Raw genomic sequence first — 13455 nt, forward strand, 5'->3', positions numbered from 1 at the left:
CAACTTCTGTGGAAATAATAAGAAGTATATATTCTTGTATACTTCCTCCTTAATAATTGGCAATATTCATTTTCTGCTCAGAGAGACCTGAGCTTTGATTTAATGGATTGTTACCATTGTAAACTTCTTTCCTCCTTGCCAAATAATAGAGTTGTTGGGAATTCTTAAGTAATGTCTCTTCTGGAATATTTGCAAATATGGCTATGAAAAGTAATTCTGTCCCAGGCCCTTGTATTTATTTCATGTGCTGAAGAAAGGCTGAGCCTGCTTTTGATTGGGACTTTCCCCATTTCATTCCACAGTGGTGTTCAGGGCTCAAGCTGAATTGCCTGGAATAAGAAAGGAGCAGTAAGCATTTGATGAAAGCAGATAATAAAGTGCATCAATTGTGTCAGCACCTCGTTGCAGTCACATCTGGCTTGCTGTCAGAGTCCCATTAGATTCCTGTGGTTTTATGTGCCAAAAATAATATGCTCTGTAGTTAATGGAACCGAGATATTTGCAGTTTGATTAAAAAAAATCATCTTATTTTCTTTCAGATCTTTGTCAGGCTCAAGTTCCATCTCTGAGCTGCCATGTCTCTTTAAAATTTGACAACTGAGAGATCAATTGTTCTTTTGATCTGTTTTTTTTTTTCTTTTCCCTTATTTTAGTGAATCCAGCAGTCTCAGCAGCACTGATGCTGGTTTGTTTACCAATGATGAGGGAAGACAAGGTACTGAGATGCTATTTTTTTATCTCTTTGCGAAAAATGCCTTCATTCTTAAGTTGTGCTTATTACTAGTTGTTTCATAAATTGATGACTGCAATCCATTTACCTTAGTGCAATCCACACACTGCTTAGTGGGCTGGGGTTTAATTATCTCCAAAAGCTAGTCTGTGGAGCTATAATGTTAAGGAAGGATTATCTTCCTTGAGAAAACTTTACATACCTCAAGTCTTTTCAATTTTGTCTCTTTTAGCAAGTTCACAAGACCCTGGTTCTCATTCTCCACCTGGTTCCAAATGTATTTAATTCTGTTTAAGCATTAATAAAGGTGGATTTGCAAGTCATTTGTCATTTTTATTCAGCTGTGACATTTATTCATCCTATCCAGTTTGTAAGTAATTAGACCATTTTCCTGAATTCAGTATTGTACACTGTTAAACAGTAATGTCTTTCAACTTAACATCTTTCCCATCTTTGAAATTTCCTGAAGCTTTTCACACTTTAACGTGGCATTATTTTGAAACTACCTGTCCCAGTAGAAAATATGAAAACCTTACTAAGGGGGCAGGATACATACATACGAATACTTATCATAAGTGTTTTCTTCCTTTCTTGAGATCTTTAGAGGAAAGCAGTAATTTCTAAGGGAAAAAAAAACCCACAAAATTTTTTTAAAATTATAAATAGTTTAATGATGTTATGAAAAAAGGATAAAATAATAGCTGCGCCACATTTTTTCTTAGTCTTTTCCTCCTCTTGGCTGTACAAATTAAGTAAATTAAATTATTATTCCTTTTTGCTTACTTGTAAACCATCTGTCCCTGATAAATAGATACATAATTGTTTTGAAGACCGTAGACTTCACTGAAATACGTTAGAACCTCAGGGCTAAGAGTAGCTTGACTACCTTGATAATATACCTAAATTCTTGTTAAAACACCTATGTCTACCCAAAGTTATGTTATAAACATTGCCTTTGGTAATGAAATGAAATGAAAACACTTTTTAAAAAAATAACGTTTTGACAAGCCTATCCATCTTTGAGAAGCATTGGATGGCTTAGAATAATCTGCTAGCATTTATTGTGAGCCTATCATGTTTCATATTGATAATTGCTTTTTTACATTTAACTTACTTTAAGTTCTTGTTTGATTCTTAATACAGCCCTATGAGATCTCCCCCTCTTTTTTTTTTTCCATATGATGAAACCCAGACTAATAAAGTTGAAGTAACTTCCCCATTGTTACAAAACAGTAGAAATCTAATTGTTCTGTCTGACTTTAGAGCCCAAGTTCTTAATCTGTAGCTATTTGATTTCTGTATTAAGAATAAAGTTGTATATCACATCAAAAATAAAATAACCCCATTTTTCTATTATAATGTTGTCTAATTGGAATTAAGATCTAGGGTAGTCAGTTTCAAGTGACTCCCTTTCTTTTCTTATGCTTGTACCTGACCTGTGAACTCCTACTATAACTCTCAATGAAAGTACTAATATATTTGTGCTTTGAATTCTTGTTGTTTTAAAAAAAATAATTTTTATTAAATCCTCAATTGAAATAAACAGGTGACTTTGGTTTTCCAAATGGTTTAAATTTTTAACTCCCCCATAATTCTAAATACAGCCATTTCCCATAAAATCATTTTCAATGGAAGTTTAAGGGTTTTTTTTTAGTTTGTGTTTAAAAACATCTGTAGTAAGAGATTTTGGAAACCAGAAATCTTCTGTAAAGGGAAAAAGTTTACAGCAGTTGTGACGACCCTCTTAGAAGCTAGTAGTTTTTCTAAGAATCGTGAAGAAGACTAATGAATCTCAGATCATATTCAAAATGTTATTTGTCTCTTATTTTTAAAACCATCTGCTTTTCTGTTTTTGCTTTCTTTGAGGTTTTTTTTGTTTTTTTTTTTGTCTCCATATACATCTCTTTATTATTCCTTTTTTAAAAAAATACAAAATACTGTTGATTTGGGGGCTTTCCGGGTGGCGCAGTGGTTGAGAGTCCACCTGCCGATGCAGGGGACGCGGGTTTGGGCCCCGGTCCGGGAAGATCCCACATGCCGCGGAGCGGCTGGGCCCGTGGGCCACGGCCTCTGAGCCTGCGCATCTGGAGCCTGTGCTCCGCAATGGGAGAGGCCACAACAGTGAGAAGCCCACGTACCGCAAAAAAAAAAACAAAAACAAAAATACTGTTGATTCACACCAAGGGCACATTTCAAAGTGAATTTTAAATTGATTGTTACTTCATGGTTACACTGAAGGATGGTCCTAGAAGTCAGACTTACTATGAATAGGATTCTATTTTAAAAATACCTTGCTTGTAGAGGTTCAGTGTAGTTTCTCTGTAAACTCTGTAGTGTTGTCACTTTTCATTTAAAATCAACTTTTTCACAACTATTTCTTAATGAACTTAGATTAATTTCATTTAGTCACATCTGTTCATGATTGTTCCCCTTTTGTACTCCATAGAAATCATGAAATTAAGCTAATTATATACCATTATCAGCTGCAAAGAACGAGTTCTATCATTTTATACCATTTAATTCCTGGCAGGAGATTTATTTTTCCTTAATATGGAAAGAGTAGTAACTTAACTGGATTTCCCTACAGTTTTTGCCAAAGGATTAACCAGTATATTATTGGTTTTCACATTTTTAAATTGGTTCTGAAACATAACATTTTATGTTATTGTTGATGGAAGTTCTTGTTATAGTATTAAAAAAAATTTCTTAAGTGAAACCATGGTGTAGAATAAAAAGTTTTCTTTATAGATTATATAGATGATTGCCAGATAAAATACAGGATCCCCAATTAAATTTGAATTTTAGACAAATAATTATTTTTTGGTACATGTAGGACCCATTTTGTATTTGGACGTATACTAAAAATTTTGTTCAAATACTATATATTTATATTTAAAATGAATCATCTAAAATTCAGATTTAATTACCATCTTGTATTTTTTAAATCTGAATCTGACAACTCGGTTTATTTGGATGATAAAACTGAATCTCTTGGGGATTTCTTGTATTTGCACAGGTGATGATGAGCAGAGCGACTGGTTTTATGAAAAGGAATCAGGGGGAGCTTGTGGCATCACTGGAGTCATTCCCTGGTGGGAAAAGGAAGATCCTACTGATCTGGACAAAAATTTACCAGATCCTGTCTTTGAAAGTATCCTAACTGGTTCTTTCCCCCTTATGTCACATCCGGGAAGAAGAGGTCAGTAGCACTGCCTGACTGGTGGATACAGGGGACATAGAGTCAGTCTAGGAATAGTCGTTGAAAGAGGAGGTGCTAAATGGAAATGAAAGACTCTAGACGCAAGATGCTATGAGGAAACATGGTGACCAGCAATTCAGCTCCCACTGAATTCTCATGCTTTCAATTTATTAGGAAGGTTGACTTGCTTTCTTGCTAGGCCCATGGTAAAAACGTTGAAATGATAGAAAGATAAATTGGGAGGAAAGAAAAACCCTGGATAATCCTCTAATGCTTAAACAGTTGGTTGTCATGTGCTGGCTGCATTAAAACCCTACTAGGCATTGGTTCGGATCTTTTAAGTGTGAATTTTGCCTCTTCCCCACTACTGTTCAATACATTTCCCCCTCCAACTGACTTTGAATTCTGAATTGATAGGATCTTATTCCATGCTCCAATGATCATAAACCCTCCTTCAACTGAGGACTTTGATTTTCCAGGTTTCCAAGCCAGACTCAGTCGCCTTCATGGAATGCCTTCCAAGAATATTAAAAAATCGGGAGGGACCCCAACTTCAATGGTAGGCATGCTTTCTTATTTACTTCTCATGTTTGGAAATGTATCCATTTCTATGGAATAAAAAGCCACATCCTCATCCTTTATTCATATTCTAATGTTATACTTAAAAATAATCCATTTTTTTGTAGGCTACAAACTGGACCAGTGAGATTCCCCTATAAACCAAATCTTCTAATGCTAATAAATTAGTTACGTTTTGAACATCTGGGGAATGACATTCGAGGGAACCTGGCTCCTGTCCTCTTCCCCTGGAGGAATATCACTGAAGTGAGAGCCTCTTTGATGAAAAGATGGGGCTGTTTTTGCTGGAGGACTGGTATTCTTCCTTTAGTCAGAAGTGAACCTGATGGGGGAGGCTTTTAGGGATCTAGGTTGGCCCAGGGTGGATAGAAACTACTGTAAATCTTATATATTTTTCTCTTTTATGATTTTTTTTCTACATTGAAACCATTTATGTATCACTTGCTTTGCCAAAATGCTAACAAAACCTAGAGAATTAAAAACTTCCAGATCTCACATCAGTATTCCTTAATGTTTATATTGTGACTGGATAAGAACTCATTTTTACATATCTGACTGTTGTAAATTTAAAAACATGATGCGTTGACATTTATGGTTCATTTTTAGAGAAATCTTATATAGCCAACATTATTTAAAATATTTGCATTTTACTCAGGGTATTTTAACAAGGGCTAAGATGAGTAATAGGTAAGGTTGATAATCTGCTAGAGTTTGTATTTTGTTCAAGTTTGCTTTCTACTTGGATAATCTGCTCTGTATTGCAAACCCATTGTATTTTATAGTACAGTTTTTTATTGTACTTGGAAAAATCTTAGTTTTAAACTAGTCACGGTGATAACTAGTCTGTGCTAGTGGAATCATTTACTCTTACCTTTTAAATTATCTTCTCTGTCTGATACCTGAAACCGTCAAAATGATCATTCTTGCTTAGAGCATATTGAACTCATGTGAAAGCTGGTATTTCAACAAATACTGTATGACTGAATCATATTGTCATGTTTAAAAGTGAGAGCTGCTTACACATCCTTACAATGGCAAATGTGTGTGTCACTGTGAGTGTCAAAAATACTTGCATGAGCTCATTTTCACCAAGCAGAAGGGAAAATGTAACATTTCTATTGATGGTATAATTTAGATACTACACTACATTCAGCCCAGTTCTTCAAAATGGTTATATTAAAATGATTAATATTTTTATTAAGTTCTTATAATCGATGAAAATTGTGATTTAATACATGTATTTTTATATTATTGTATGGATTGATTGTTAATTCAGCATTTAATGGCTAATTTAAATATGATGATTGGAAAAGAAACTTAAAGTTGACATTTTCTTTACCTAAAGTTACAATCTGAAAGATTCCAGCAAATGTATTAAGTAGGAATGTGTGACATCTTTTAGATTGCTTGTCTAAGCTGGAGAGATTAAAAGTGATAAAGTGCAACTTTGAGTCTCTTTACCTTTGCATATTTAAAGTGATATTTTAGAGGGACATTAATATGGTATTCGGTCATTGTAAGTAAGCTTTTTTTGTGCTATGTCCTTTGGAGTGAAACTTCGTGATTTTTTTCCTGAATTTACATAAATGTTTTTATTTTGTATAACGACTGTCTTTTAGATCTGAATAAGTCACTTCAAAACCTTGGCCTATAAACTTTGCCTTACCAATCGTGAAGCTAGATGAATGCTATCTAGCTCTTGGTTCAGTTTTACCGATTTTTATTTTTGGTTCACTGCTTGCTTGAGCATAGCTGGGATTTGTAGCCCATTTTCTAGGCTTATTGCAATCTCACTGTGGTATTTTATAGAAGCTATTACAACTGATAGGCTAGCTTCATGGTATTGATGATACATGGCTTAACCATAGTAAAAGCTGCCTTCCCTCTCTCAATTGTAAAAAGGTGATTAAGTTTCACTTGATGGAGATATACTATATATGGTGTTTATCATGGAACTAGTGCATTAGGCCACAAACTGTTTTCCTGGTCCATGTTTTTTGTATTCAAAATTTTGCTGAAGACAATGGGCTCCTTCAGGTTTTCTTTCTTTCAATTCTGAATTGTCCTTGTTTGGAGTTTTAAGTACTGTAATCTTTTTTTTTTTTTTTCCCAATAAAATATCTGACTTGGGCAAGAAAGGTAAGAGTTCCAATTTGTGCTGATATTTTTAAATTCCTATGCTAAGCTTTTTGTTGTTGTTGTTGCTTGTACTGTCCCTATTACATGTAACCATCTAGTCTTAAAAATCGTAATCTCATGAAACAGTCTTCTTTAAGCAGTATCTCTGACATCCGTTAGTAAGAAATGAAGCTTAATTCCTTAGACTTTCACATTGGAAAGCCAGATTGCTTTTAAGAGAGATGAGTTTCCTGAGCAAAGTCAGACACATGTAGCTGCAACCCATTAAATGGAATGACAGCATAGGGTTTCTTTTTCTTAAACAGATGGGTGATGACTACAAAAAATAATGATGTTCTTTGAAGGAAATGACAGAAGGAGAATCTTTTACTGAAATATTAATGTAAACATTTTTGGAGAAAAACTTTCAATCAGAGTTTTCATTATTCACCATAGTAATGTTCTATAAAGTTGCTGGCAACACTGAATTAGAGAATGCTGAACCATTGCTCCTGAGAGAAACGCAGGGTTATGTTCCTGTGAGCCTTTGGTCGTGACATTTTCATCATTCGATCAATGCATAGCCTTGTTTTATGTATGGTTTCGTTTAAAAACACCTTATTTAACATATATTGTGGATCCATTCACATTGAACTCATGACCAACAGCGTTATAGCTTGTGCCTGAACAAAGCTTATCTAATACGTGTGTTTTCTCCGTAAGGCACAGCACAGCATTCTTTGTGCTTTAGCAGCAGCAAACAGCACTGCAACCTTATGCCTGGGGACCATTTAACACAGCGAATCACCAAAGAAAGCACGAAAAGGTGGAAAACATGGCACTAAATAAACCACAAAAAGGACACTTGTTTACGGTATTAAGAGCTGAAAACAAGAAAGCAGTGTTGCCTTGTTTGACTTCAGTAGTGCATGCACATGTGCCTCAGGTGACTCAAGTTTTTCATTGCTTTTCTCACGTCTGTGAATGACTGTGAAAGCACTATGAGTATTGATTTGGGGGTTACAAATAAATTTTAGTGGATATGCAAATTTGCATATGTAGGACCTACAAGTTGGAGTGAGGATCGACTCCAGTTAGTTTTGTAGAAGAGCAAAGTGATATTGTAGAAAATTTACAGATTTTGAAGTCAGACGTTGGTGAATCCCCACTCTGATTCTTCTTTTTACTTGTAATTACAATTTGAACCTCATTTTCTCTTTCTGGTAAATGGGGACAGTGATTACTTTGCAGAAGTGTTGTCAGGATTAAATGAGATTGTGTTTCCATAATGGGTCCAGCACCATCTTTATCACATAGTGTATATTAAATAAATGATAGTCACACATATTATTAGATATATTAAACACAGAAACTCATGTTGCAAAGAACGGTTGGATCATGGGTCAAAGCGCAGAATTTTAGACTTTAAAACTTATCTGTTCATATTTTATATATAATATCCCTTCATGTTTAATATTTAAAGTGCTTTTGATTGCAGCCTTTTGTGTTTCTTTTGTACCTCATTCATATTTGAGCCGGCCCTGTGTTTAATATGGTCTGTGAAGAATAATTTTGAATGAATTTTAAATTGACAGACACTGCATCGAATCTCAAAACTTAACTGCAAACTAAAAAACCTGTTCTAAATTTCTCCTCTCCACCCCACCTACCCCAACCGCCGCAATTATTAAGCTGTTTACTTGTAGAAAGACCGGCACTGTTTAGGAGGTTTTGGTCCAGAGTTATCTGATTCTTAAAAGTAATTTTGTCCATGTACATGAAGGGAGAATCCAGATAAATTCCTGAGAATTTAATGTTAAGAGGAATTAACTATTGCTGTCCTTCTGTTAGAATAAGGCACTAGGTTATTGGAGCCCAACTAATCAGCCTCTTATATTCACCTCTTTTAGGAGAATTAAGGAAATAATAATTATGGGGCCATTATCCAGGAGATTCAGCCTGACTCTTTTGTATTTCCAGAATTTGTGCATCAGGTACAATTCAGAATGATAATCTTCAGAATAATGAACCGTCCCAGAATCAGTTTTGGGATACTGTACTGGCAAAGTGAATCCGATTAACCTGACTTAAGCGTAGCATTTAAGTTAGCTGAGATGTGCTACCCCTAAGCATCCTAATTAATCAGCGTGTTCTGTGGATGAGAGATCTTGATCTTCTTTTCTCGAAATGGATGGTCTTTCCACAGTGTGACATTTATCTAAATTAGCATTCAAATTGAGTAGTCTGTTGAAAGATCAGGAAATAAATGGCTCCATTTAAAATATAGTACCTGAAATCCAACATAAATATTACATAAAGAATTGTACATAAGGGTCATAGGGTTCTGTCTTGAGATTTTATAATTGTTTCAGTCCAGTTTTTTTGTATGGTTGGAATGAGAAAAAGTATAATGGTGATGGTGGTGGTGGTTATTCTAGCAAAGAAAATGAATCTGATTTTATTGACTATTTAATACATGTTTATCAAATTTAAATATTCGAAAAAAAATGTGAACATCAATCCTTAATCTAAATTGTCATGCTATACAATAAGCATATTGTTTGTATTCAACAATGCAGTAACATATCTGTTCAGACGCGAGTCAATTCTGTAAGAGAAAGGAATATTATAATATTTTTCCCTTTTATGACGTCATAGAAGACAGGATTTCATGAGTGGCATATTGATAATGATACTATAGTGATTTACTCTGTATGTCTTACTCAACTGTTGTTTTATTGTTTCTTAGGATACTAGAGTAGAAATATTTAGTCCGATTTGTAGCCTTTTACAACAGGAGGCCCATTTTAAGTGGATTTGGTTTAAATAAGGGAACTACATAAACTTTTCTTTTAGCCTAGTCTAAGATAAAGGAGAAATTTTATAACAGAAAACAGACCTAAAATGATTTTTTAATATATTCCCAGCATATGTCTTCAACTGTAATTTGACCATGTACTAACTAGTTATCTAATATTTTTCAATGGAATTCAATAACTAAATGCTTAATTATAATCTCTGTGAATTGATATTCATTTGTATCCTTTAAGCATTTTTGGATACTTTGCAGAATACAAAAAGAATACATATTTAGAATTTTTTATATTCCAAATATACATCGTATCATGTATATTCTGATCTGTTACTATGTATGTTAATAATTTAGTTCTTAATCTTATCTCAAAGTCAACATGAGCTCCACATTTCACACTAGAAACTTATATTTTTTTCTTAGAGTTTATTTTGAGATAAAGTAGATATTATATCATTGAAAATTACTGCTTAATAGATTTATAATAAATATTTCTTTTACAGAAGACATTTTAACAGTGTCTCTTCTTTGAGTTAAAATTCTCTATTTCAATGTGATTATTCACAACTTTATATTTCATGTCGTATAAATTTAATATCCATACTTGATATTTGAAAATATGAATCTAACAATTTTTTATTCTGTCCCATTAAAAATAGTATCTGTATTAATAATGATATTTAGTTTTATTATATTGTACTTTACTAAAAGTAGAATATTTGTATAATATTTGTATTATATTACAATAATACATATATATTTGTATATAATGCAAATATAATATTTGTATTATATTACACTTTACTAAAAGTAGAATATTTGTATAATATATACAAATTCAAATAGTACAGGTATATAATAATACGTTCACTCATTCAGCAGGTATTTGAATGCTTATTCTGTTCTCCATATTTAGTCTTAAAAATCCTTTAGGAAAAATTATATAAACATATGTTCAATCTTGGTATTTTAATACTGTCAAATTTGGCCACATATACTTTTTCCTCCATCTATTTAAACTACTTATGCTTGCTTCTCTGATAACTTAGTACTAGAATTGCTTTGGCTTCATATATTGTTTTTCGGTTTGTGATGTTTCAGAAATCTGGAACCTGGCAAAGGGAATGTTAGCAATGAATGCAAGCACTTATTACAATGCTTACTATATGTCAGATACTTTTCTAAGTGCTATTTATATACTCTGATTCATTTAATCCTAAGAACATCCCTGTAATGTAGGTTTATGTTTACAACTTACACGTTTAACTTTCCTTTTACCATTAGTAAACCAGAATTAATGCAGTCTGGACATTTATTCTTTTGTCATGCTACTGATAAATAAAAAGTAAATTCTCTTCATAAAAAAACCTTCCTTCCTACAAAATGCTGTTGGAAGTATGAGTTATTTTGAAATCCTTGCAGCATTCTTTGCTGTCTTGAATAGTGAGCACAGTCAAGGTGTGTGCCATAATAAAAATAATCATTAAAATGTTTACTGCTTCCATCAGGTTAACCACTGTGGACCCACATCCAACTTTCTAATCCTTTTCTTTGTTTCTCAGGTAGTTTTTGATACCTTCTTCTTTATCTCTAGCATTAGCCAGTTCAGGCCTGCTTCCTTGCTCTCTGTTTCATCTTGTTCTCCCTGCTTTGCCCTCCGTGGTTCTTCATTATCCCTCCAATCCTGTGTAACATGCCTGGCCTCTGTCACATTTCTGCTTCAGTTCAACTGTGATTGTATCCTCTGTATTTCTCTTGTTCCTTTCCTCCCCTTTCTAATGGAACTTGGCAGAATTCTGGGTAGACTTCACACAGGAGGAAGATCTTTTAGCTGGGACTGCAAGTATGAGTTGGAGCTCACTAACTCATTGGGAATGGAGTTGGCAGACAGAAAAACATGAACGGGCAAGTCTAAGTTTGAAACAGCATGGAGTATTCGGGAAACTGAATCCAGTGTTGCTGAAATATAAGGTATGCTTGTGTTGAGTATACGGTAGACAGGGTTTGGTTGGCAAGGTAGGCAGGAGTTATATCATTTCAGACTTTTGCAGTCCGCGGGAATGCATGTGAACTGATGTAATATCTGGGGGGTTAAATGGATCAGATTTGTCTTTTGAAAGATCACATGGACAGTGGTATACAGCGTACATTGGGTGGTTACAAGTTAAGACTATATCAGGAGTCTAAAGCTCTCTAGCTGTTCCCCTAGGAGGTGGGATCCACAGTCGACTGAACCCTTTATTTTACCAGATCTGATTTTCTGATCAACCTTTGGGTAGCATCCATTCATTCAACAAGTATTTATTGAGCCTCTACTATGTGCTAGATACTGTTCTAGGTCTCGGGGATTACAATGGTGAATAAAGCAGACAAGGTTCCCTGGAGCTTATATTTTAGTAAGTAAAAATAAACTTGGTTGGGGAGGAGGGTGAGTACGTAAAAATGGCCATGGAGAAAATTAAACAGGGTAATGTAATAGTGAACTACCAGATATGAAGGTGATTGGAGAGAATATGATTTGCAGGCTGGAATAATGTTCAGCCTTGGTCGATCTAGTGCCTTTTCTTCTCATTGCTTTTATTAACAACATGGGGAAAGAAACAAGAGTGTGCATTACTCACACCTGTTCATTCAGGAAGTTGGGTTATGTCCTAGACATCTCTCCTGATTCCAGACCAGGTTGACCACAGCTTTTAAATGTCCACAAAACATGGGCCTGCAAATGGCAAAAGGACACTTTTATTTGTAAAGTACAGTATTACTTCTGGTGCTTTTGAATGTTTTGTTTTGTTTTTTATTTAAAGAAAGTTTGCAGGTGCCAAATATTTATATACTATTCTGGTTTTCCCCTTTAGATTAAATCATAATGTATGTTCAGAAATGTAATATTTTAATATTCTAATAGTTTTTCTCATGCTTTAATGGCTACTTAAATATTATGCAGGGCAACCAGTCTTTTGATTACATTTTTAAAGATCATGAAATGCCATGCTTTCTTTTCATTTTTTTCACATTGGTACTTGCATACAAATTCTTAGGTCATTCACTTTATTAGTAAAAAAATGGCTTGTTTTAAGATTGATTTTTTTTTCTTTTTTTTTTGAAGAAATTATCTATGGACTTTTTAATGAATCTCCTTAAAAACATTGGATTGCAAACATTTGCGGTTTTAAAAAATACTTCTTATAAAGATTATGATACTTATCATTTAAATATTTTTCTTCTCTGTTGTATCCTAAGAAACATTTGCAGGGAACGTGCGGGTTCAGTCCCTGGTCTGGGAACTAAGATCCTGAAAGCCACACAGCACGATCAAAAAATAAAAAAGAAAAAAGAAACCTTTGCAATATGTTCTAAAACGCTCTTTTTAGAAACTAAGACTGCTGGTTGGTAACTATTTGACTCCATAAATGTAGACTGAAGACCCATTTCCTTGTTGCCTTTTTTTTTTTTTTTTTTTGATGTATGGCATGATTTTTATTGAGAAATATCTTATACAAAGATAGGTGCATAGGTGATATAAATGTATAGTTTACAGAATAACAGAAAAACAAATACCCGTATTGTCATCACCCACCTTCAGAAACAGAAGATTCTAATTCCTCTGTGTATCTCAACCCTCTGACATTAAAAATTACCACATGCATATGTATTCCTAAATCCTGTTTTGGTTCTTTATGTAAGTAGAATCACATTGATTGTCTTTTTGTGAGATATATTTTTTTTATTGAAGTATAGTTGATTTACAATATTGTGTTAGTTTCAGATGTATAGCAAAGTGATTCAGTTATGAATGTTCATTTTTTTCAGATTATTTTCCATTATAGGTTATTACAAGATATTGAATATAGTTCCCTGTGCAACAGTAAATCCTTGTGGCTTATCTATTTTATGTATAGTAGTTTATATCTGTTAATTCCATACTCCTAATTTATCCTTTCCCCCTCCTTTTCCCCTTGGTAACCATAAGTTTGTTTTCTATGTCTCCGAGTCTGTTTTTGTTTTGTATGTAGATTC

At 33.8% G+C, this 13455-nt stretch overlaps 1 protein-coding gene across 2 annotated transcripts in view; it reads left to right on the top strand.

The window, feature by feature from the left end:
• Positions 1–13455, top strand: part of GPATCH2 (G-patch domain containing 2) — a 151210-nt gene that overhangs the window by 14846 nt on the left and 122909 nt on the right. Inside the window, exons 3-6 of one of the 2 annotated variants that reach the window (XM_065885129.1) lie at positions 654–715; positions 3747–3929; positions 4409–4488; positions 4616–6646. In XM_065885129.1, the coding sequence (XP_065741201.1) occupies positions 654–715; positions 3747–3929; positions 4409–4488; positions 4616–4648 (358 nt within the window). In that variant the 3' untranslated portion in view covers positions 4649–6646. Of the gene's footprint in view, positions 1–653; positions 716–3746; positions 3930–4408; positions 4489–4615; positions 6647–13455 lie in introns of those variants that run through there. The other variant, XM_065885121.1, reaches the window with a different exon arrangement.

Source organism: Phocoena phocoena, chromosome 1 (genome assembly GCF_963924675.1).
Source record: "Phocoena phocoena chromosome 1, mPhoPho1.1, whole genome shotgun sequence".
NCBI classification, from domain to species: domain Eukaryota; kingdom Metazoa; phylum Chordata; class Mammalia; order Artiodactyla; family Phocoenidae; genus Phocoena; species Phocoena phocoena.